The sequence below is a fragment of the Salvelinus namaycush genome, chromosome 1, assembly GCF_016432855.1.
Source record: "Salvelinus namaycush isolate Seneca chromosome 1, SaNama_1.0, whole genome shotgun sequence".
Taxonomy (NCBI): Eukaryota; Metazoa; Chordata; class Actinopteri; order Salmoniformes; family Salmonidae; genus Salvelinus; species Salvelinus namaycush.
In genome coordinates, this window is record NC_052307.1 from 71,299,820 (window position 1) to 71,324,214 (window position 24,395).

Genomic DNA, 24,395 nt, shown 5'->3' on the forward strand with positions numbered 1-24,395 from the left:
AGGCGAAATAGGCTAGTCATAATGTTACCGTCATAAAATGAATGTGAAATGTATGTGTTTGGGAAGATATTTGTACAAAAATGCATTATGACAATAAGATTAACCGAAGATCAAATGTGTGTGTGTGTGTATGGGGGAGGAGGGGGGGGGGGGTGATGTGAGATTTCAGATGGGAAGTACCGTTTTTCCCGAAGAAATTAACGCATGTAAGTCTCACGATCAAACACGAGACTTAGTAACTCCAAAATATTTGAGCTGGACAAAAGAGCGACATCCAATGGATGGAGAGGGGATAGCCTGCCTTATACGGTGATGATCAGGTTAAGGTAAAAAACTCAAGCTTTGGTCATACTTGACTTGTGACAGCCCTTCACTATAATAGGAGAGGCCTAGGTGAGTATATTCTGTATCGCAGTGAATATACCAGTAGCCTACAGTCCATTTCAAATTCGTAAACATGGTCATAATAATAATGTAGCACGTCCTAGTACACTACGTGCGCACTGACACTGAAAGGAATTGTCATCACATAACGGTAAGTTGATATTGTCTGACTCTGAACCTTGCGGACGCACTGCCAAAGCGAAAGTTATTGCGTTTGAGGTATGTTATGAGCAACTATTGTGTTTTGTATCTTAAAAACGATATTGTAATGCATGCTTTTTTGGACAGCTTAAATACATGCGTAAATAATCGAATGAATTTAGGTGCGGCTCTGTTGACTATTGAGTAGCTCAAATTATGCGCATCCTCCGATACTGTATGCGAGCCAAGAATTCAGCAATGTCATTTAAACAACAAATCGATACCAGTTAGGTTACCATTATATTTTGATTACAACAGGGAATGCGTCAGTATAATTAGACTAGATTGTTACACAATCTATCTGTCTAATTTTAAAGTCATTGATTCACCTGCTCCTTGTCTATCATGATGAAAATCAGATATTTGCACATAGCCTACTGGAATGATAGCTCGGCCATGTATCATAACTTGTTTTACTTTTAACAACTTGATATTTTACAGAAAATGGTTGAAACAACAGCAACCACGTTTGCATTCATTGATCAGGCTCAATACACAATTGATATACATGATGACAATGACAGGTTATCAATGAGTGACATTGACCTCTGTTAAGTGTCAGTGTGGCCGATCTGTATAAAATAGGGCAATAATACAATAATTTCCCCACACATTGATTCCATATTGGGAGGTTTAAAAGATAATTATGCAATTTCATAAAAAGAGAAATGCCCAGCAATTCATAACTGCAAATCCACATATTATAGCTCTTATTGCCATCAGAAACATGAACAAGCTGGGAGGTGTGTAGTCCCCCGAGCATACAGGGCCTCCCGAGTGGCACAGCGGTCTAAGGTACTGCATCGCAGTGCAAGAGGCGTCACAACAGACCCGCGTTCGATCCCGGGCTGTATTACAACCGGCCGTGATCGGGTGTCCCATAGGGCGGCGCACAATTGGCCCAGCGTTGTCCGGGTTAGGGGAGAGTTTGGACGGGTGGGGCTTTACAAGTAGGCCGTCATTGTAAATAAGAATTTGTTCTTAACTGACTTGCCTAGTTAAATAAAGGTTAAATAAAACAAAAATAATAATACTTCCAGGGAGGTGTTAGTAAAACACAGGCACTGCTATAAAGCTGTTATTGACAGACAGCCAGGGAGTGATGCTCACATTCCTTCTCACAGGAAACGCATATCAGCTCTCAGAGAGCCCCCTCAACACTCCTCATCACTCAATAGACAAGACCCAATACATGGATGGTGCATCAGGATTAGGGGTCATAATGTAAAGAAAAGTAGCCTAAACACATGCAGATACAGACAGTGCCTTCAGAAAGTGTTTACACTCCTTGACTTTTTCCTAATTGTTTTGTGTTACAGCCTGAATTGAAAATGGATTACATTTAGATTTTTTTGGTCAGTAGCCTACACATAATACCCTATAATGTGAAAGTGGAATTATGGTTTTAGAAATTTTTACAAATTAATAAAAAATGAAAAGTTGGAATGTATTGAGTCAATAAGTATTCAACCCCTTTGTTATGGCAAACCTAAATAAGTTCAGGAGAAAAAAAGTCACATAATAAGTTGCATGATTTCTTAATGACTACCTCATCTCTGTACCCCCACACATACAATTATCTGTAAGGTCCTTCAGTCGAGCAGTGAATTTCAAACACAGATTCAACCACAAAGACCAGGGAGGTTTTTCAATGCCTCGCAAAGAAGGGGACCTATTGGTAGATGGGTATTAAAACTAAACAGACATTAAATATCCCTTTGAGCATGGTGAAGTTATTAATTACACTTTGGATGGTGTATCAACACACCTAGTCACTACAATAATACAGGCGTCCTTCCTAACTCAGTTGCTGGAGAGGAAGGAAACCGCTCAGGGATTTCACCATGAAGTCAATGGTGACTTTAAAACAGTTACTGAGTTTAATGGCTACGATAAGAGAGAACTGAGGATGGATCAACAACATTGATTCAGGACATAAAGTTAATTGCATTCCCAAATGTTTTGCAGTATTACTTTATTGCCTTGTTGCAAACAGGATGCATGTTTTTGAATATTATTATTCTGTAAAGGCTTCCTTCTTGTCACTCTGTAATTTAGGTTAGTATTGTGGAGTAACTACAAAATATTATGTTTGGGGCAAATCCAATACAACACATTACTGAGTACCACTGTCCATATTTCAAGCATAGTGGTGGCTGCATCACGTTACGGGTATGCTTGTAATTGTTAAGGACTGGGGATACAAAAGAAATAGACCAAAAGGCAAAATCCTAGAGGAAAACCTGGTTCAGTCTGCTTTACACCATACACTGGGAGATTAATTCACCTTTCAGCAGGATAATAACCTCTTAGAGACTTACCCAGAAAGCCTCACAGCTGTAATCACTGCTAAATGTGCTTCTACAAAGTATTGACTCAGGGGTGTGAATTCTCATGTTAATTAGATATTTATGTATTTCATTTTCAATACATTTGCAAAAAATTCTAAAAACATGTTTTCACTTTGTCATTATGGGGTATTGTGTGTAGATGGATGAGAGAAAAAAATCTATTTAATCCATTTTGAATTCAGACTGTAACACAACAAAATGTGGAATAAGTCAAGGGGTATGAATACTTTCTGAAGGCACTGTATCACTGTGTACATGGATTCACTATGCCTGATTTTGAACAGAGCACCACAAGAGTACCTTCAGTGATGAGAGTGCTCAAATGATTTAAATTATGCATATCTTTTATGATTTTTTTATATGCTATTATCATTAATTCAATACGGATACATCTGTACCACAAGGCAGATTCCAAGGAAGAGTATTGAACACATTTTTCTCCTGTAGGCTATGTAATGAGTTATGGACTTAAATACACTTTAAATGGGTTGCTGTGAATTTGACAGTAGCGTACAGGCAGCTCGGTGGCAAGTATTGTTCTGTATTTCATATTACAGTATTATACTGTAATATACAGTATCAAAGCAAGTAATGTGTAATGACACACAGTACAATACCGTAAAATGTACTGTAAAAAGAATACTGTAAAAAAGTAATGCTACCGTAATCGAAAAATAATGAATGAATGGATGAATGAAATTAATTGAGGGAGGGGTTTGTATTTCACAGTATTATACAGTAATTACAAGAGATTGCAAACAGGTTGGCTGCTAGGTAAAGTGTTTACACATTACAGTATATTCATGAATATTTTGTGTTTTATATCACTTGCACTTCTAGAGGCCTTAACAAAGGCTTCCAAACTGGCAGCGACTACAGGGCCAAACAGACCAAAAGGACATGGCAAAATGCTCAACCATTTAAGGTTTTGGACTTGCTGCCACTCCAATCTGTCCCCTATACAAATTGATGGGGCACTATAAGGAGTTAAATTAGTACAGCCTTCTCACTCATGTGTGCAACCAATATAGCCTATGACAAGGCATACCTCAAAATACACTACATCACCAAAGGTATGTGAACAGAGGGCGAACAATAATAATTTGATGAATCCATTTAACTGATGTGAATGCATATTTTTGATATCAGTGATGATGATACAGTATTCATCTCTCAGTGTTCATATGAAAGCCTATTGTTACTACATAATGAGAAGGTATTTATCTACAGTTACAGTTTAAGTTGGAAGTTTACACACACCTTAGCCAAATACATTTAAACTCAGTTTTTCACTATTCCTGACATTTCATCTTAGTAAAAGTTCTCTGTCTTAGGTCAGTTAGGATCACCACTTTATTTTAAGAATGTGAAATGTCAGAATAATAGTAGAGAGAATGATTTATTTCAGCCTTTATTAGTTTCATCACATTCCCAGTGGGTCAGAAGTTTACAGACACTCAATTAGTATTTGGTAGCATTGCCTTTAAAATGTTTAACTTGGGTCAAATGTTTCGGGTAGCTTTCCACAAGCTTCCCACAATAAATTGGGTGAATTGTGGCCCATTCCTCCTGACAGAGCTGGTGTAACCGAGTCAGGTTTGTAGGCCTCCTTGCTCGCACATGCTTTTTCAGTTCTGCCCACACATTTTCTATAGGATTGAGGTCAGGGCTTTATGATGGCCACTCCAATACCTTGACTTTGTTGTCCTTAAGCCATTTTGCCACAACTTTGGAAGAATGCTTGGGGTCATTGTCCATTTGGAAGACCCATTTGCGACCAAGCTTTAACTTCCTGACTGATGTCTTGAGATGTTGCTTAAATATATCCACATAATTTTCCTCCCTCATGATGCCATCTATTTTGTGAAGTGCACCAGTCCCTCCTGCAGCAAAGCACTTCCACAACATGATGCTGCCACCCCTGTGCTTCACGGTTGGGATGGTGTTCTTCGGCTTGCAAGCCTCCCCCTTTTTCCTCCAAACATAACGATGGTCATTATTGCCAAACAGTTCTATTTTTGTTTCATCAGACCAGAGGACACTTCTCCAAAAAGTACGATCTTTGTCCCCATGTGCAGTTGCAAACTGTAGTCTGGCTTTTTTATGGCGGTTTTGGAGCAGTGGCTTCTTCCTTGCTGAGCAGCCTTTCAGGTTATGTCGATATAGGACTCGTTTTACTGTGGATATAGATACTTTTGTACCTGTTTCCTCCAGCATCTTCACAAGGTTCTTTGCTGTTCTGGGATTGATTTGCACTTTTCGCACCAAAGTACGTTCATCTCTGGGAGACAGAACGAGTCTCCTTCCTGAGCGGTGTCGTGTCTTTGACTATGCCAGATTAATTGCTATGACATGCTATTCTATAAAATAATTTCTCCGTAATTAATATTACCTGATTGAACTAATCATGTAAATATTAATTAACTAGAGAGGGACACCACGAAAGAATATTTATAGAGCTGTTATCTTTCGAATAAACTCTTAAAGATTTAGTAATATTTTACTAAATAGCAGTCACATTAATCGTCATTATATTCAGTCTCATCTGAAAGTTGTAAGTCCTTGATTATCTGCAAGAATCCTGGCTAACAAGTTGAATCAGCAATACAAAATTGGGTTTAATTATTTATTTACTAAATACCTAACTAATCACACAGAGACACACATACACAATTAAATCATAACTTGATCACAAATTACGTCATACAGAAAAACGTCCCTAGCGGGCAGAATCGATATGACAGCTTGTTACACAAAGGAAAGGGGGGGAGTCCTAGTGAAAGCGCGGGAGACTTGAGCATAGGCGAGCTGTGCTATCGTAAATCTTATCTTATGCATTCTAAATTACCGCCATTTGAAGGGGAAAATGCAATTAATATTTACTCTGAGCTGCGCTTCAGTAGGTTGGTGGTAGATGGCCCGTGTCGCCAACCCGCATCCTCTGTCCTTTGAAGAATGTCTTTGGTAGTCACGAGAACACGTTGTGTGTATTAGACGGGATACTTGGACTGTCCTTCCGAACCTGCGTTTAGCTGTTGCTAACTCCAAGGCTAGGAGATATCACTTCTGTAGTGAATACGAGTTCAAAGTTCATACCATTCACAATCAAAGTCCATGCTGATGTTGGCTTCATCTATAGTGATTATCTGAACCATTCTGACACTGGATCGTCATCCTAGCATACCCGGAACAGGAAGTTATATTCTTGTCTATGGCTTTATATAGTGGAGGGAGAGGGGTGTGTCTGAAAAGTCTATTACCCAGGTCTCTTCACAGGGGCGGGCCCCTGGTTGAGCAGAAGCCAAATTTATGAAAACACAGATCTCTCATTTGGAAGGTAAAATTACATTTCACCTCTTCACAAACAATGTCATATTCAAACATTTGAATTAAACAACAATTCCATGTAAATCCGATACCTCTGACGTTTAGACTTTTCACAGTAGTGTTTATGTCATTCTATCATTGATGAGAATGTGTCAGAGGGCAACCGAACTGACATAATATACCTTAAGTACCACCGCATATGTACAGTTGGTTGGATTACCAGAATATAGTTCATTTCCCCCAACTTCTGATGTTACCCAGAATCTCTATGTTAACCCATGGGTTTCCTTATGTCACATCAGTTATAGTGGGGAGAGAGAAAAAGGGGGAAAGAGGTATTTATGACTGTCGTAAACCTACCCCCAACCCAACGTCATGACAGCGGTATGACGGCTGCGTGGTCCCATGGTGTTTATACTTGCGTACTATTGTTTGTACAGATGAACGTGGTACCTTCAGACTTTTGGAAATTGCTCCCAAGGATGAACCAGACTTGTGGAGGTCTACAATGTTTTTTTTCTGAGGTCTTGTCTGATTTCTTTTGATTTTCCCATGATGTCAAGCAAAGAGGCACTGAGTTTGAAGGTAGGCCTTGAAATATATCCACAGGTACACCTCCAATTGACTCAAATTATGTCAATTAGCCTATCAGAAGCTTCTAAAGCCATGACATAATTTTCTGGAATTTTCCAAGCTGTTTAAAGGCACAGTCAACTTAGTGTATGTAAACTTCTGACCCACTGGAATTGTGATACAGTGAGTTATAAGTGAAATACTCTGTAAACAATTGTTGGAAAAATGACTTGTGTCATGCACAAAGTAGATGTCCTAACCGACTTTCCAAAACTATAGTTTGTTAACAAGAAATTTGTGGAGTGGTTAAAAAACTAGTTTTAATGACTCCAACCTAAGTGTATGTTAACTTCCGACTTCAACTGTATATATACCACAGCAGGTTGGTGGCGCCTTAATTGGGGAGGACAGGCTCATGGTGGAATTAAGTGGAATGGTATCAAATACATCAAACACATGTTTTCCATGTATTTGATGCCATTACATTCACTCCGTTTCAGCCATCATTATGAGCCGTCCTCCCCTCATCAGCCTCCATTGATATATACACTACATGACCAAAAGTATATGGACACCTGCTCGTCGAACATCTCATTCCAAATTCATGGGCATTAATATGGAGTTGGTCCCCCCTGTTCTGCTATAACTGCCTCCACTCTTCTGGGAAGGATTTACACTAGATGTTGGAACATTGCTGCGGGGTCTTGCTTCCATTCAGCCACAAGAGCGTTAGTGAGGTCGAACACTGATGTTGGGTGATTAGGCCTGGCTCGCATTCAGTGTTCCAATTCATCCCAAAGGTGTTCGATGGGGTTGAGGTCAGCCAGTCAAGTTTTTCCACACCGATCGAGACAAACCATTTCTGTATGGACCTCACTTTGTGCACAGGGGCATTGTCATGCTTAAACAAGAAAGGGCCTTCCCAAACTGTTGCCACAAAGTTGGAAGCAAAGAATCGTCTAGAATGTCATTGTATGCTGTAGCGTTAAGATTTCCTTTCACTGGAAATAAGGGGCCTAGCCCGAACCATGAAAAACAACCCCAGACCATTATTCCTCCTCCACCAAACTTTACATTTGGCACTATGCATTCAGGCAGGTAGCATTCTCCTGGCATCCGCCAAACCTGGACTGCCAGATGGTGAAGCATGATTCATCACTTCAGAGAATGCGTTTCCACTGCTCCAGAGTCCAATGGCGTCGAGCTTTACCCCACTCCAGCCTGCATTGCGCATGGTGATCTTAGGCTTGTGTGCGGCTGCTCGTCCATGGAAACCCATTTCATGAAGCTCCCTACAAACAGTTATTATGCTGACATTGCTTCCAGAGGCAGTTTGTAACTCGGTAGTGAGTGTTGCAACCGAGGACAGATGATTTTTATGCGCTGCGCGCTTCAGCATCAGCTGTCCCGTTCTGTGAGCTTATGTGGCTTACCACTTCGCGGCTGTGCCATTGTTGCTCCTAGACCTTTCCAATTCACAAAACAGCCCTTACAGTTGACCGGAGCAGCTCTAGCAGGGCAGAAATTTGACGAACTGACGGACTTGTTGGAAAGGTGGCATCCTATGACAGTGCCTCGTTTAAAGTCACTGAGCTTTTCAGTAAGGCCATTCTACTGCCAATGTTTGTCTATGGAGATTGCATGGCTGTGTGCTCGGTTTTATACACCTCACAGCAAAGGGTGTGGCTGAAATAGCCAAATCCACTAATTTGAAGGGGAGTCCACATACTTTTGTATTTATATTGTATGTTAATGAGCCAGAAACAACAATATCATTCACCCACTAGTGGTCAAAAGGTTTTTGGTGCTCCAAAGATATGGTACTGTTTTCTGTAGGGTGCAATTACAGTACCATTAGAAATACAGCAGTTCTTTCCCCACCCACAACATTTTCCCACAATGCACCATCATTTACAGTATGCTGCAGTAAAACGTTTCAGAGTATTGATAATACCCAAAATGACCTTATAATTTACAGTTTTCCATTACAGTGTACAGTACAGGGAGTGATTGAGGAGTTTGGCCAGAGAAGTCATGAATATTTACAGTCACTATGTAGATAATTGTCTGATCAGGGAAGTGACATTGGAGTGGTTTTTCACTTGGATCCCATCACCTCAGTGTTAATGGATGTTACATAGGTGTGCTTTCAGGGGAGACATCACCAGTGAAGTTTCTATTATTGTGACATCTCTAGAGATGTCATGCTTTCAGGCTGCCTTTTATACAGCACCAACCTCACTTAGCAGGGCAGGAGAGCTGTCCCTCACAGAGAGGTATAGTGCAAACACCTTTCTGGTTTAAAAGCAAAATGGGGAGTTTGAAAGGGGAGGAGGGGGGTTTAAAAAGCAGGAGAGCTGAGTGAACAAGAGGCGGGGTCCGCTAGGTTTGACTAATTGTGTTTTAAAGTGGGTCTTTGAGCACACAATAGGGAATGGGATGGTTTTTAGCTCCCCTGTGAAGCACCAGAGGATGAGAAAGTTGTCAGATTTGTAGGTCAGGCTGCAGGGCTTGGTGTTAGGCAGACTCAGAGCAGCAGCAATGATGGTGTTTTGATCTTGATTTTCGCATAGTGAGGGTGTCTTACTACTCTTTTCCACAACTCTTTCAGCATTACAGCAACGGGAGGAGTCATATCCCCCCTTCTAATAGTGTCACTTTTTGCTGATGCATTTTAATGCAGTTACAACATGATCCTCCTCTCTTGTACTGTATATGGATTGTCTATCCAGCCACAAAGTTAGTTTTGTTTCCTTGCAGTGTGCCATTCCTTCTCTTCTGCAATACTGTAATAAAGATAAAGCAGGAGTGCTTCCTACTCTCATCTGGTGCTCATCAGAGCCTGACCCGGTTATGGTGTGCTACGTGAGCATGTGTGGCTCCAGAGGGACCTGTCCCCTCCTTGTGCTGATACAGGGATGCAGAAGGAGGTCACCAGCAGCCCACCACAACCCAGCCCACCACAGCCCATCCCATCCCAGCCTGCTCCACTCCCGTTTGCAGTGCTTACAATTCCCTCCAACATTGTAGGTCATTCGGCCTCTCCTTCCATTTTGGGAAGGGCTTCCGGGGATATTTCGCCCTAGAAAAAAAATAATTATCGTATCTCCCTAATTCCCAATTATTATGCACAGGCTTATTTAAGAAAAAGGATTATGTTTTTTTGTGTGTTAGAGAGGATGGATTTGAATTTGACACTCCTCTCCTTCTGTTCTGTGAGGAGTCCTACACACAGATGAACCAGGCGAGGAGAGGAGAGGAGAGGAGAGGAGAGGAGAGCTCAGCACGCAGGCTGTCATGTAAGCCGTATTCTCTGGGGCCACCTCTCGGTGCATGCTGCTTCCTGCCGCAGGTAAAAGCTTCAGTGTGAGTGCTGCTGTGCTGTGTGTGAGCGTCAGACTGTGCTGTCCTCTCCCTCCGATAGCGAGAGCAGCTCTGCTGGGTACCAGCTCTACCGTTCACTAGAGGACACATTACCCCAGTGCTGACATGGAGAAGGTAAGGCGTTCTTTCAACGTTCTGTTAACATTCCTATGACACGGCTGACACAGATTACCTCAACTCTCTTTTTCCCCCACAAGCAGATTTTCTATTCTACTTTTGTTTGTGCCTCTGTGTGTAGAGGCAATTGCAGAAATAGAATGAATGTAAATGCGTGGACTTATTATTTGCTGTCTTAGCCCGAGGGTATTCAGACTCTCTCAAGTCTTTGATGTGCTTCAGTGTATTTCTAACAAAGTGAATATGAATATTTTTCCAAATAACTCTGAGGGGATAATGTTAACTGTTAACTGTAATGTGAGGAGGATGAAAAGATACACAACACGTTCTGAAAGAAGAAAGGATCATCCTGTGCAATTGGCATGACTTCAGTATGACCTGTTTTCTTATATTGTTGCAGCTGTATTTTGATATGTGATTTCAGTACATTTGATTTGAATGTGCACTTCATTCTGTGCTACTAGCTGTCTTTAAGCTGCATTAAAAGGGAAATGAATCAGCTGGTTGAGCAGCTTGTGTCTGTGACTCTCAACATGGCTTCATTTTGAGGAACTTGTTCGAATGCATCTGACATTCTCTGGGAATAGCTCAGAATGTGTGAGCATCGACACAAGTAACCGCTCTGAGGAGTGTGATTTAGCCCAAAGTACAGAGGGAGGTAACACAAATACTTCTGACATATGTCACCCCATCTTTATATCAGACGACCTTGTTGTTTTGTGTGTGTGCTTGTGTGCGTGCGTGCTTGGTGTGTGTCAATACATGACAGGTCTTCTCTTGTCTGTGGCAGCGTTGCGCAGAGTGCCCAGAGCCCAGGCTAGCCCAGAGCCTGTGTACATTCTGCAACAAGTGGCTGTGCTACCAGTGTACAGACATGCACCAGCACCAGAAAGCCTCCCCTCAGTGCTCAGACCTGCACAAACACCAGAAGCCCACTAACCAATGGGCCGACCTGCACCAGAGGGACCAGATAGCCCCCAGGTCCCTGCCTCCACCCGAACCAGGCAAGCATCTCTCTCTCCCAGACAGGTTCTCCCATCCCTCACTGCCTCTCCAGTCTCCACATCCGGGTGTCTCTGGCCGGTTGGGTGGAGATGGGCTTCCTATCTCCGGGGTCGTCATCAGACCTGTTTGGGTTTCTTTGTTTCAACTTTTTCCCATGTTTGTTTGTTAATCATGTCTCAGTAGGAATGATTGTGATGAATTATGCATGTAGCCTGTAATGGTTGGTGGTACAGTAATGGTTCCTCCACAATTCATTTTATCATGTGGCCCACATTCAGAAAGTGAACACTCTGAGAATGATACTATTTTTGTAGCAGCAGTGTGATATTATTCATGGATGCTGAAAAGTACGTTTCTAGGGCTCTACTCTTGGATGCTAAAAGGCGAAGTCATACTGTAACTCTGTGATCACATCTCACCTCTATTGCCACCTCTAAGTGTTGCTGTCTTAGTGTGTTAGTGTTTTGTGTTTTGGTGAGAACATCAGTTTGAAGTGTTGCGGGTGAGAAAGCGTAGCTCTGCAGGCAGGATGTGGTCACTCAGCTCTTAGCAATGGGGCTGTGCTACGCAGTGCACAATAGGCCTTGTGGAGAGCATTGTGCAAAAGGCACTGCTCATTGGAGTGGTGTGTCCAGCAGAGTTCAGTAGGGTTGTGTTCAGCAGATAGCTATGTTCAGCTGAGACTTTAGTCAGGCTCTGTGGGCCTGTGTGCAGCAGTTTGCATATGAACTGGGATGTGATCTTTATGTTATAGGGTTGTGTTGAGCGCTGTACTGTTCTGTTGAGTCAGTGTTTAGTTGACTGTACTAACTAGGGCCATGCTTAGCTGTGTGTGTGTGTGTGTGTGTGTGTGTGTGTGTGTGTGTGTGTGTGTGTGTGTGTGTGTGTGTGTGTGTGTGTGTGTGTGTGTGTGTGTGTGTGTGTGTGTGTGTGTGTGTGTGTGTGTGTGTGTGTGTACAGCAGCAGTACTGTGTATTGTTGGGGGCTGTGTTTACTCATCGTGACCCTGTGGTCTCTCTATCACGTTGTGATCTGTTTCCTGCCCCTTGTGGTTTGTGTGTGTTTGTGTGTGCGTTTGTGCCTGCGTGTGTGTCTGTGACTGTGGGAAATCCTTCTGCATCACCCCAGAGTATAGACATAGGACCAACTTTAATGTGTACAGTGGATAGCCATCTGAACATCACCCAGTCTTCTCAGTCAACCCCTCATAACAATGCTTAGGCCTGCTCCGAGTGCAGTGCACACAGTTTCATGACACAAGCATTACCCAAGAGGGGAAATAAACACCAGCATCAGGATACAACAATTGGTTGTTATTGTTCTCAAAAGTCAATTAAAGGCTTCAGTCAATTTGGGTCCAGTTTTGAAGTAAATTAACTAATGCCACATGGTGATTGCTTGGACTCCGTCCCAAATTATACCCTATTCTTACATAGTGCACTACTTTTGGCCAGAGCCCTATAGGGAACAGGTGCTATTTGGGATATAACCTTAGTGTGAGGAAGTGATAACTTTGGGCAGGAAGTCTCATATGTGCTGCATAAGAATCACATTTCCAGCTATTTATACAGATAATTTGCATAGAGTAGGAACTCTCATTACATTGCAAATCAAATGACTAATGCTGCATTTATTTTTAAAACATTGCCGTTTATGCATGCACACATGAAAGTAATTTGTTCTCTAGCAGCATTTGTTACTGTCTACATCCTGCGGTGTGAAGGTTTTGTTTGATTCTTCAAAAGCCAACCGAACAAAGTTATTAATCTAGATTGGCACTGGTCTTTCATTTCTCCGATCAAAGACCTCTCTCTGCCCTATTTTCCATCTGTTTACCCATTCTTTAAGCCCAGAAATATTTACTAGATTTAAAGGATGCCATATTTCCCCAACCTAAAATAGTTTTGGAATGATGATGATACTGAATGACTGTTAACTTGAGGCCAATATCAGATTCAATGTATTTTCCAACTCTAAAATAGAGTAGAGTGAGATTGCAGATAACATTTGAAACTAAATTAAACAAGACTCAACAGGAAACATTCATGAAATAGTAGTTTGTCTTGTAGATTGATTTAAAAATAGAATAAAACGTTGATGTACATAAGCTGTGTGCTGCCAGACATGAATGTTATGCAGTTGCTCTTTAGTAGGCCACTTTTGTTTACATGATGTGTCTTTGAACATTTGTTTGCATGATATATCTTTGTGCATTTAGCAAATAAATGTACAGCACCAATTCCTCCCAATACCTTTAGCTGTAGTGTGAATTGCTTGTTTAGTCCTTCTCTGTGGTAATGCTATGCTTCTCTCCCCCCTCCCCCCTCTGCCCGGTAGGCCCTGGCTCGTGTGGCCGCCCCCTCCTCATGTGCCACTCTCACAGACAGGAGCCCTTGGAGCTCTTCTGTGAGTCCTGTGACCTCATGTGCTGCAGCAGCTGTCACCTGTCCGCCCACAAGAACCACAGGTCAGTCCTTAGACACGGCACAAGGGCATTACAGTGAGGGGCTAACAGCAGGTTAAAAACCTCCTGCATTGTGTCTGGTGCATATCTTCAACCTACCTAATTCTAATTAAGTCCATATGATACATTGCCCTGTTGCCTGTGATTTTGCAGCGCATTAGTGGTCCCAAAAGTCCCTAACGTCATACAGTAACTAGCCCTCAAGGAGATGCTTTAAATGAAAGGGTGTAAAGTGGTGAGGTTAAGTGGTGTTTCTATTGTATTATTTGACCCACTGTGATATCTGTTTGTCCTCAGGTTGGTGCACATTGGGAAGGCCCTGCAGGACCAACAGTGGCAGTTTGAGAGCCTGATGGCTCAGGTGGAGGAGAGGAGGTCTGCAGTGGAGAGCACAGCCAAACAGATAGAGGACAGGTAAGCTCCGCGTGTACAATACATTACAGACAGATGTGTAGAATGAGCAAGAGTATACACTGATCTCATAAAGCAAGTGTAAAGCCAACAGCTGGTGGTCTCAGAAACCTGGCTCAAATTTACCAGAGCAATGTTGATGACATGTATATGTCCTCTCAAAGATTATATACAATACACTCTCCAACTCTGAATGAAATACCCATCTAACATTTGAAAAGCATCCAAGTGCAATAAAGCACTTATACACCACAATCCATCAACTGTTTTGGTTTCTCTGTCAGTAATCAGAATGTAATTTTCTCTGTGTTCCTCTCAGGCTGCACGGTGTAAAGGTCACGCAGAGGAAGGCTGAGAACCAGATTAAAATGGCAAAGATGATTATGATGAATGAGCTGAACAAACGGGCTAACCTATTAATAGAGCAACTGGAGGTAATGACTCTCTCTCTCTCTCCCCTCAGTCTCTATGTTTCCAGGGGCATTCATCTCCAGTGTCTAGCTGACCATGAATGTACATGTTCCCAATCAGGAGCGCTCCCAACATTATCTAATCAGTTCCGACCGCTCGCAATGGAGAGGCAATAATGATCTGTCAAAAAAGCAGGGATCTTAGGAATGAAATCCGGCGAAAAACAAGCCATTGATTAGGCTCTCTCTTTCCATCTGTAATTCACTCTCTCTGTACCAGCAATTACACGTGAGCATGTTTCTGTCTGCCTCTGTGTGTGTGTGTAGAAGATCTCAGAGGACTTCCAGCGGCGCCTGGAGGACCAGCTGCAGGGGGCGATAGAGATGTGCAGCCAGCTGGACCACGTGCAGAACTTCATCAGCTGGGCAACGGCCCACCACCTCAAGAACCCACTGCTCTTCAGCAGGGAGCTGGTAGGTCTGAAGGGACAGAAGGGTGGGCTTGCGGGTCAAACACAAGACCATTCTTTTGCCACTTGTAAAATGCAAGGCCATTTTCTAGTCTCATTTAAAAAAAGAGAAAGAAAACATTTTTGGAGTTGATTATGATAAAAGGTCTTTTGGGCTTTTACATTACGCCTGTCCTCCTTTAGATTTCTCTCCAGATGCAGCGCCTGCTTGAACCCCCACTTCACTCAGACGCCTGGCTCCCTGTGAAAATCAAATTCAACTGGGATGCCAGCTACTGGACTAAGCAGATCTCAACTTTGGGTAAACTAAGGCTTAAGGACTTGGCTGCAGTAGCAGTGACTGGTTGTAAACTGGTAGTATGTAATTATTGAAAGTGTTGCATTTAATGCCTTCCTACTGGAGACCTGGCCTTATTCCTAAACTACAAGTATCTCTGTTGTTCTAGGTCAGCTCACTGCCGAGGGGGGAAATCGCTCCTACTCTGAGGGCGTGGCCTTCCCCAGCATCCTGAGGCCCCAGCCTATCACCTGCTTGTCCCTGCCATCTGTGTGCCATGGAGGGCGGGAGCAGAGCTGTGCCTTCCAGGCCTGCTGTCAGCCCCAGATGTGCTGCCTCCACTGCATACCCCCACAGCCAGCTGTGCAGCTGGACAAGACCCAGCGGGAACCCAACCCCTACTCCGCCAGGTGTGCCCAGTCCACCCTCAGCTCTCCCTCACTGGCCCTGCACCAGAGTCAGCTGCTGAGGTGCTGGGGCCCTGACAGTCCTCCAGGTCCACCAGCTGTGGCGCCCTCCTCCATGCAGCGTCCCCAACAGCCAGAGCATCTCCCGGCTGCTGACCCAGGCCTGCTCAGCTCCAGCTCCAACAGTAGAGGTCTTGGACTTCAGCCCCCAGCCACAGCCCTCTACCAGCCTCAGATTCAGCCGCTTCCCGAAACTCATGCACAGCCAGCCACAGATGGGGCCAGGGAAGGCCAGGGCCAGCAGGCCAGCAGAGAGAGAGAGCAGACTCCTGGGCAGCCAGCTGTGGACAGAGAGGTGTTGACAGAGCAGATCCAGGAGGGGAGCAGGGAGAAGACACATGTACAGACAGGGGTGGACAGAGAGGTGCTGACAGACGGGATCCAGCAGCAGCAGCAGCAGCAACAGCAACAGCAACAGCAACAGCAACAGCAGCAGCTCCTGTCTCCCCTAGTGGCCGAACTGGCAGTGGAGCAGCAGGAGGAAGAGCAGCAGGAGGAAGAGCAGCAGGAGGCCAGGACTACACAGCCATCCAGAGACTGCAGAGATGGCATGGTGAGTTGACCAAAGCACACTATAATGAACATTGTTTCTTCACATCAGAGATGCTTAAACCATATCATCTTCGTAAAGCTGTCCATGTTTGCTCAGCGATAGTGCACTTTTGGTCTACGTTGGAGTTCCCCCATTGTTGTCTGTTGACCAGAGAGTTGTATAGGTCCCACAACCTCATTTCGCTTTCACTCTGTTGACTCCCCAGTGGTCACACTTGTCCCTCCTCATTCTCTATGGCCTTATAGACCTCACCACACACTCTGAGCTCAGAGGTGTCAAAACACACAGTCTTGCTCACAAACACCTCTCAGACTCACAGTAACACACATGCCTCAGCCCTGCTTCGCTTCTGGCAATGCACACATACACGCACACACAAACCACAGGTCACACACCTGTCCTGAGGAGAATAGTGCAAGGTACAGCCATTGTTTCACTTCGGTTGTGCATTATGGCAGAATAAAAAGCCAATGGGTTGAGGGCAGGCTGGATACAGTAAATTGGTTTCATGGTGTTATAATTGAAGCTCAAAGCACATTGTACCGCAGGGAGCTTCGCATGATTGCAAGTCTTAAAACCCAGGCTGACAGCAGTATTTCCTGTCTCAATATCTACATACAGTGGATATTGAAAGAATTCTGGCAATAACTTTGTTTACGCCAAATTATCAGTCACAGTGGTTGACAGCTGCCCTGAAAACAGATGGTGCTACAGAAACCTGAGGTGCTTCCATTTGAAGAAGGAACTATGCTTAAGAAAGAGGCACACTAACACAATCAAAGCACCAGCTATGCTGAAATATATAAAAAAAACTAAAAAAAGATTCTACTGTTTACCCTTGGTACCAGGGATTGAGCAACCGAATGATCACCGATCAAAAATGTTCCTCCTGCATGATTAAAACAACAGAGGCACATGATTTCCGCCTTGCCAAGACACAGTGAGTGAAAGTGAGAAGAAAAAGCGCTTGGGCGCAGCCACATACATACTTAACCTGGTAATAATGAGACACTTGGGGAATTGGTGGAGCTGGCAGGTTGATTTCAGCTCTGGGTACACTTCTCTCAGATACATCCCTGTCTTCTGTCTCGCTCCCTCTTCCTCTAGAAGAGGATTATAGCTTTTTTCTCCACATTTAGACTCCTTCACACCTCTCCTCGGGGCGCGGATCAGGTAAGTGTTTTAACCGAGTGGTAATTATGAGCACATGCTCTGTGTCAGCTGGTCTAAATCTCCATGGTGTGTGGCGCGCTGTGAGAAATAAGACAGAGAAAAAAAGGGAGGGAAGGAGAGGTGAGAGGAAGAGGAGGGGTGAGAGGAAGAGGAGGGGTGCTGAGACACAGGCTAGTGCTCGAGCTTTGTCAGGCGTATGGCTGCATTAGCACAGAGACACAGTTACTGGGGGCTTTTTGGAAAACTCACATTAGTGAAATGATGACGAGAGGGGAAGGCCAATGGAGGAGAGACAGAAAGAGAGTCTAATCTGTGATGTGCTAATGCCGCTTATTCAAAGGAGCCTAGCTAACGCACTTCTGATGGTGGATTTACATACGATAATTGGTGTTGTAACTAAGCCCTTCATTATCAGTAGAATGACGGTGTTGTGAGCAGTTGTGTGGGCCATCTCTCGCTGAAATGAATGGGCTTTGTAGCGATTGCGTTGTTTTTAATCAGACAGGCAGGGCTCACAGAATGGATTCTGAGTGGCGTCCTTAGTGCGTGTCGTACTGAAGGTTGTTCCGCCACACACCTCCCACCACCGCACTGTCTCTCTGTTGCTATGACATGAATAGATGCACCTGTGTTGTATGATGCTCAGTCAGCAACAGTAGAGTGTGCTGAGGCGGTCTGCCTTCGTGTTTCTGTGTTCTGACAGAGATCCACTTCATTGGAGATGTCTGTGACGACCCATGGGTTTAGTGTTGATGCTCAGAGCAGCAGGCCCAGCTCACTGTGTGGGAGGAAGAGTCGATCCCAGAGCATCCCACCAGAACTGGCAGGCCCCTCCAGCAGCCCCTCCACAGACAGGCCCCTGGGGGCCACCCACAGCCTAGCAACAGCAGCCGTGGAAAGGGGACGCATGGCAGACCAGGTAACCTATTACTAAACAGAGACCTGCTGCCATAGAGATCCTATAATTAATGTAATTCTATACAAAGAAAAGAACATTGTAAAAGAAAACAATATTCCAAATACTGTATCTATTACAATATGTCAGTTATTTTAAGGTGCAGTCTCAGCAGTTTTGGATTTGATTTTAAAGGGATACATATAAATGTGGTAGAAAGGTTTGGCTACACACATGGCAATGTAAATTCTTTGCAGAGGGTAAAAGACATTACCAAAAAACAGAACTGATGCAGCAATGAGTCCATTTGCTTTTTTTTGCAAACAAATTGGACAAAGTTGCTAGTGTTGCTGTTTAAAGGTACATTTAACAAAATTACCTTTTTGGGTCAATCAGATTCCAGGTTTTTGGCAGCAAAGCCTTTTCTTGTTTTTGTCTCTGCAGTTGACTCTGTAGCATGATGTAGTACAATACCCATAATGTTTTGTAACGATATCTGGTTTATCTTACTAAACCCATTCCTAAAGCTAACACTAAGGTGTCCCTTCTCCTTATTCTTACAGACTTTGGATGTAAAATATGGTTGGTGTCTGTGCTTGATATAGTAGTTGATGTTGATTATGACTGATTCCCTCCCTCAGCAGGGTTTCATGGATCTCAGGCGGAGGGGGTTGTCTTCTGATGGAGTGATACGATCTGTGGCCTCCTTGGAGAGATCCTTAGCCACTCCTCCCTCCAGAGGCCAGCCCAGCCTACGCCTGTCGCCTTTGACCATCTACAAGACAGAGCCTGGTACTGAGCCACTTAACTTCCAAATATTATACATTTATCATTTATTTATTATTATATTAATATACATTTCTCAGATGATTTATTTATTTCTGTATACACTGTACACTGCAATTCATATCTAGCTTGCAATATTGTACACCATGGCAATAATAAACAACACATCTCTCTCTCTCTCTCTCTCTCTCTCTCTCTCTCTCTATATATATATATATATATATATATATATTTATAACTGTAGATAAATATGTTCTGATTATGTAGTAACAATATGCTCTCATATGAACATATGACCACTGAGAGATGTATACAGTATCATCATCACTAATATCCAAATTCTGCTTTCACATCAGTTAAATGGATTCATCAAATGATTATTCTTTCTCCTGTTTACCAGATTATGTCTATGCATATGATGAGACTGGGCATGACGTCAAAGGAAAATGCAGAATACCAAGAAAGACTCCAGACAACAGGTATGTTCTATTTAAACATCACAATAATCTTCAAAAAATAGTTTAAGGGGAAAAGCTAAAGGTATGTTGCTTCACCACTTCCCTCTTCATACATCAGTGACAGAGAGGTACAGAAGGAATCTGGGAGTTCCAGTTCCAAGGTTCCAGTGGTGTGTTTGGAAAGGCTGAAGATCCTGGTGTCTCGGATCCCACCACAGGGGCGGCGACAGAGTGACCCTCTGCCAGACACCGCAACAGAAAGGACCGGACCTGTTCCACAGAGGGGATGGGAGGACAAGATGACTGAGGTAGGCTCCACTAAAACACCGTGAACTCTCTTCTCTTCCAGAAAGTCTATGATGTCAGATTATACTCATTTCATAACCACAATAAACATTTTGTCTGAACTAGTTTTGTCCAGCAGCTGGTTCTTATAAGCAGCAGCAATTAGCCCAGAGAAGAGGCTAGGTCTGAACTAAATGGCAATGTGTTTCAGATCAGGGTATAATACTACTGGCATGTTCTAAATGTCCAACTCTGTACTTTGTCTACAGGGAATATCAAAAGAAGCCAAGGTCGCAACGGTCAGCCCGTCTCTGGATAAACAATACTCAGAGAGACACACTATCAATCAATCTCTCCCACCTCCAGTAATCAATGATTGGCCTGAGCATGGAAGAGACAGTCCTCACAAAGAGCTCACACTGCAAGTACCCGCCACTGATCTTGTATCACCCCCACCTTTCTCTGCACCTGACCTTGACTCTGACTCAAATCCCAGGTCAATCTCAGAAACTGTTTCTGACCCTGAACTGGACTCGGACCCACAACCAGAATCAGATCCCCAGCAAGAGTCTGATCCACCAGCTGAGTCTGCATCGGAGGCTGGTCTGGAATCAGTTGCTGATGAGGAATCTCCTGATGAGGCAGCTACAGAATCAGAACCTAGTTTGGAAGCAGAACCTAGTGTGGAATCAGAAGGTAGTGAAGAATCAGAGAATGGTTTAGAATCAGAGAATGGTGAAGACCTGGATGCTGATGCGGAATCAGAGGCTGATATGGAATCAGACCTCCAACCTGACCCTGGCTCAGACCCCCGTTTTCCATCTGAAACACGTTCGGAATTAGATTCTGACCTGGAATCAGACTGTGCACAACCCCCTGAATCACAAGGGTCTGCAGAATCTGGACCAGATCTGGAATCGGAGCCAGACTCAGTCCCTGACCCAGCCTCTATCAGTCCTGACCCAGGAGTGGAGTCCCGTCCAGCCCAGAGGGCTCTGCCTGCAGACCCTGGTCCACAGATGCATTGCGAAGAAGCCGAGCAGGTCATGCCTGGGGCAGAGACCATGGAGATGGAGAGTGAAGACTTCTGTGCCGTGTGTCTGATCGGAGGAGACCTTCTGTGCTGTGACCGCTGTCCCAAAGTCTTCCACCTGTCTTGCCATGTGCCCGCTCTCCTCAGCTTCCCCACGTAAGTCATCTAATCGCCATAAGTCATAGACTGTGTCCCAAATGGCATCCGATTCCCTATATAATGCATTACTTTTGAACCGGGCTCATAGGGCTCATTGGGCTCATAGGGCTCTGGTCAAAAGTAATGCACTATACAGAGAATAGGGGGCCATTTGGGACACCTCACTTCTCTCATCCATCAGTCTTGTCTACACTACTGCTCTGTGGTTGAGGATAACCAATGTCTGCCTCTGTGTCCTCTCCCACTTCAGGGGTGACTGGGTGTGTACCTTCTGCAGAGATATCCAGCAGCCAGAGGTGGAGTATGACTGTGAGAACCAGAGGCTGGCTGCAGAATGTTCAGGAAAGCCATTGCCTCATGTGCTCTCTGCTTGTGACCAGAGAGTAAGTATTATTCTTCATTATGAAAATTTGAATCAACTGACACTGGACTCAACATATTACTGGTAATGACCAGTCAGTAGTGTCAAGGAGGGCTCAATGTCTTCTGTAAGTGGGGTTTCACACCTACTAGTTACAGTAAATGTTATTTATCGTAATAAATCAATGTTGTCCCCCCTCTGTAGAAGTGTGAGAGGTTGACTCTGTTGATCTGCAGCAACATGCTAAGTGCTCCCTTCCATGAGCCGGTCAGTCCACTGGTAAGTGATCCCAATCTTATTCTTAATCAGCATGTTAGTATTCACAATACTCCGCAAAAACACAGTGATCTGGTTTAATAAAACGTGTTTTGAAACCTAGGCTCGCCACTACTACCAGATAATCAAAAGGCCCATGGATCTGTCTGTGATCAGGGCCAAACTCAGCAAGAGGAGCACTCACCACTACTATTCACCTGAGGAGTTTGTGGCTGATGTCTCCCTCATGTTCAGGAACTGTGCAAAGTTCAATTATGTAAGTGATATAGATTAATAATACTATTTTAGTGATAGAGGTTAAACTGTATATATTGACCACTCTTTCAGTGCTATATTGCAAATGCATATTTTATTGTATCATTTACATTATTAAATGTCTCACAATGCAATTGTAAGTACTGATCCGGGTCACAGTAGTAAAACCTGAGATGAGCTGTGTTTAATGTCTGGTTTCTCTGTCTGTCCTCCAGCCGGACTCAGAGGTGGCCCAAGCAGGTCGCAGCCTGGAGACGTTTTTCAGCTCCAGACTCAGGGAGGTGTTCCCAGACAGGGCCTTCCCTGCAGCCGAGGAGGACTCCGACAGCGATGAGTACGACGAGGTGTACAGAGCAGCCGAGGGAGGCTTCCCCTGGCCAGAGAAGAGAGAGCAGTGCCACAGGAAGAGGAAGAGGAGGCACTCTCTCAACTGGAGGAAGCATAACTTCTAGTTGTAGGCAGTGGGCAGTGGGGCAGAGCCTATCACTGGCTATTTTGAAGGACAGTATGACATGATATTGCACTGGACGTTTCCATCCAAGAGAGGAAGCTGAGTTTTTATGAAGGGATTGTATGTACATATTTACATTTTGAGAATTGTACTTCTTCATTATAAAGGTTATCTGCTCTTAATTTGGCCTGATATTTGTGTCAAATATTATTGTATAACTATAATCTGACATACATCTTTATACTTATTATGCCTTTATAAACTGCGTTTCTGGTATTTGTTTTTTGTTCCAGATATATTTGGAGATTCTACTTATATATGTAGATTCTCCATCATATATACAGCAAAACCTATAAGGTCAGTATTAATAAATGGTAAACATATTTATAAATATTAAACTCTACATTATCTTGTTTTATATATTAATATTGAGTGTTTTTAGTGGCTAAATGATTGCAGGCAATTAGTAAATACAGACTATTAATGTTAATATTTCTGTCTTTCATTTTTTATATATATATATATGTCTCTGTCCTATATGCACTTAAAGTACAGTATAGAACGTTATGTACGGCCTACCTTTTTTTACGGTAATGATTTGAGTGACTGGCAGAGGGCGCCCTATCTTCAGCAGCAATGACTGAGCACAAAGGAAAAGGATAAGTTCATATTGAACCAAGGGGGCTATTCAAAGAAGATTAAGATAAATATAAAAATGAACATACCTTTAGTTGAAATTGCCACAATAGTATTGCAAGGCACATATGCTTTAGATTTGCATTTATTAAATCCTAATGAAATTATACTTCATTAGTATAAGGCCAGTGTTAGTAATGATTATTTCTCAGGCTTAATGGGAGTGGGAGGTATTTGATCCAGTGTGAATAAGTAGAAAGACCTGGCGAAGTTAAGAGTGACTTAAGAGGAATGTTATGTTATTTCAACTTTCTGTAGTTTCTATGTAGAATGTACATGTTAGTTTTTCATTTATGTAAAATGGCTGCTGCAATACGGTAGAGCTGGCTGTATTTTTTTAAAGGTTGCTGCAAAATAATAGCTTAAATTAACTGTCAGATCAAGCTAAGTTTGCTATTTGAATATACAAACGGACTTAAAACGATTGTAGGTATTTTTTCTCTGTAGTATTTCATTTGGACTTTTCAATATGGAATATCTCTGCTTCCATCTCTAATATTGAATCCTAAAAGCTACAAAGACCCTCTCAGAGTTAGCTGGTATCAAGAAATGTCCATTTAATAAAGAATAGTTGAAAAGAAAAGTGCTGTATTTGAAACGGTCCTTGCTATTCTTCTACGTTTCATTTTGATTCCTAATTTCTATTCTGTCTGAAGTTATTTTATGGGGTAATGGAAATAATAAATGTCTATCTTTAGCCGACAAAGGCATGTTTTGTATCAATGTAGTCTTCTTGCTAGTTACTACCTAAAATATATGTAATAAGCTTAAAGGTATGCTGAGTCATTTCTGGAGTTTCTGGGGGATTTGACAGAATGGGGTTGTGATTAGTTGCCAACAGTCAAGTGTCAGTCAGTGTCCCACCTCTCTCCATATGGGCGGTGTTGCTGTGGACTTGACAAGATGCAGGATGCGTTGCCAGAGTATCAGTGGGTATTAATGCAGACGACTTCTCAGGATTGTGAGTTTGTTCAAATATTTAATTTACATGAAGACATGAAAGAAAAATAATCTTCTAAAATAACGACATTTATGTTGATGTAAGCTATTTCACAACTTCTTTCATCTTCCTTTATTTACAGCAGCTAGTCATATCCAAGAAAGATAACATGCCTTACTAAATATTTAATGGAGATAAAAAGTGTTTAAAAGTTGCCTTGTCAGCCTACCATG

General features: G+C 43.0%; 1 protein-coding gene across 1 annotated transcript; it reads left to right on the forward strand.

The window, feature by feature from the left end:
- The first annotated feature begins 9,754 nt into the window (after positions 1-9,754).
- Positions 9,755-23,792, forward strand: LOC120052790 (tripartite motif-containing protein 66-like). The gene is made up of 18 exons (XM_038999916.1): positions 9,755-9,862; positions 10,060-10,188; positions 11,128-11,341; positions 13,680-13,809; positions 14,104-14,220; positions 14,537-14,651; positions 14,955-15,101; positions 15,281-15,398; positions 15,544-16,394; positions 18,271-18,486; positions 19,107-19,254; positions 19,649-19,727; positions 19,825-20,014; positions 20,261-21,180; positions 21,434-21,566; positions 21,749-21,823; positions 21,924-22,076; positions 22,291-23,792. The coding sequence occupies exons 1-18, from the start codon at positions 9,755-9,757 to the stop codon at positions 22,525-22,527; spliced, it is 4,080 nt and encodes a 1,359-aa protein (XP_038855844.1). The 3' UTR covers positions 22,528-23,792.
- The last annotated feature ends 603 nt before the right edge of the window (positions 23,793-24,395 follow it).